The following is a 1,747-nucleotide window of genomic DNA, read 5'->3' on the forward strand; positions in this document are numbered from 1 at the left end:
CTTCTGAAGAGAGTTGCTCATATTCATCCGACACCATGTGGCCACAGAGTGGGAACTCATCCACTTTTGCCTTCTTCCGACCCAAGTCAAAGATGCGGATCTTGGCATCTGAAAGAGGCGCCAAAAATTGAGGTTGGCATATGTCTGCCACAGGCTTTCAGCATAGCAAAATCAGTCCGAGTGCACTTCCACTTACCAGGGACACCTCTGCAGAAGCGGGATTTTGGATAGGGCTTGTTTTTACAATACCGATAACTGCAAAGGAGAAAAAGAAAAACCCAGGTACTTAGGGATTGTTCACCATCGAGGTCCTGAGGGAAGGCCAAAAGGTTGGAAACAGGTAGGTGCATGGAGGTGGGTGGGTGGTATCAAGCCACAAGGTCAAAATACCCGTGTTGGAAAAACAAAACTAGTGTCTTTTATCCCTATCAGGCTCACAGTGCCATTAAAGCAAATTATCTTGCTCTTTGATGCACAAAGTACTACAGATGAGCCAATCGCCACTTGTCCAGTTCATGCTTTCCACCAAATACTTTTGGGCACGTGGCAGTAAAAGAGCCACTGAAATAAGCTTAGCGACTGCGGCGCCCTCTGCAGGGCTCACGAGGTGGTTGCTCAGGATTGTCTCGAGTTGCCCTTGGCACATGTCCGAGAAGACCGCACAGCCCGATGCCTGGAAATAAGGAGGTGTCCACAAAGGATCAAAAAGGAACCGATCGCAAAGTAAGGGTAAATATGAAAGCCAGAAAACAAGCAGCACAGGGCCGGGGATCCTCGCTTTAACAAACACCCAAAGAAGCGTTTAAAGGCCGACTTTCTCTCAGAAAGATGAACGAAGGCATCAAGATCCCTCCCAGGGCCTGCCAGTTACACTAGGGGGGCTCTGCTTAAGGGTTCTTTTTCAGTGGCTAGGTTGTTTTCCTTTCCCCAACAAATAGAGGGGATTTGGCACTCACCACCGGGCTGGGCGGCGGCCCATGGCAACACCGGGATCTTTGTGGCTGCAACGAAACAGACAAGGTCGGAATAGAACACGAGGGCAGGCCTGGAATGAGCGGAGGATAGCTAGCAATGGAGGACCAGCACCTGATAGCGAAGCTCACTCACCGCGCTGAAGGGAAAGAGAAGCGCCCACCCCTGCGCACTCCTTATATAGGTGGCCCATCGTCCTGCGCGACAACCATAGAGTCCAAAGGTGGGTGTGGGGACGTTCTTTCACGACGTCATGACCATAGAAACAGCCTCTCTACGCCTCCGTTTATAGTTCAGCACATGCGCAAATCGCGGAGATAGGTGGGGCCAGGCGAGGCTGGATGGTCAGCCGACTAATCGGGCCCGACCACATGGGTGAGAGAGCTGTCCCTCCGCAGCCCAGAGCTCTCTCCCTCACCCCAGCTTTAACTGTGAAAGAACATTTAGGGTTCATAGAAGGAGGTAGGGAACACAGCCTAGGACACACCTGGCCCTACAGGCGCTCCTGGGACAGGTATGAACCAGGCCACGGCGCCTTCGTCTGCTTTTGTCAGCAAAGACGTAGGAAGCTCGCCGCGCGCGCTCACGGTTCCAGCCCGGGCTTGCCGAGGCGGCACCCGGGGCCAACACAAAGCTGAGCTCGAGCACAAGGCCGCCGGGCCGGCGCGAGCCCGCGCCCGCAGTCCCCGCCCCCGGAGGCGTCCCGCCTAGTGGACGGCGGGGCCGGGGGGCCATCCCAACGGGGAAGGAGGCCGAGCGACCCCCGGCGGGCGAC

The 1,747-nt window shown here is 55.4% G+C and overlaps 1 protein-coding gene across 1 annotated transcript in view; it reads right to left on the reverse strand.

The window, feature by feature from the left end:
• The window catches only part of RPL10 (ribosomal protein L10), a 2,174-nt gene extending 1,195 nt beyond the window's left edge, over window positions 1–979 (reverse strand). The window contains exons 1-3 of the mRNA XM_006899974.1: window positions 957–979; window positions 197–255; window positions 8–108 (exon numbers count right to left, since the gene is read on the reverse strand). Of these exons, the coding sequence (XP_006900036.1) occupies window positions 8–108; window positions 197–255; window positions 957–979 (183 nt within the window). The remainder of the gene's footprint in view (window positions 1–7; window positions 109–196; window positions 256–956) is intronic.
• Between the last annotated feature and the right edge of the window lie 768 nt (window positions 980–1,747).

Source organism: Elephantulus edwardii, unplaced genomic scaffold (assembly GCF_000299155.1).
Source record: "Elephantulus edwardii isolate Elephantulus edwardi_28Jun2011 unplaced genomic scaffold, EleEdw1.0 scaffold00269, whole genome shotgun sequence".
Classification (NCBI taxonomy): domain Eukaryota; kingdom Metazoa; phylum Chordata; class Mammalia; order Macroscelidea; family Macroscelididae; genus Elephantulus; species Elephantulus edwardii.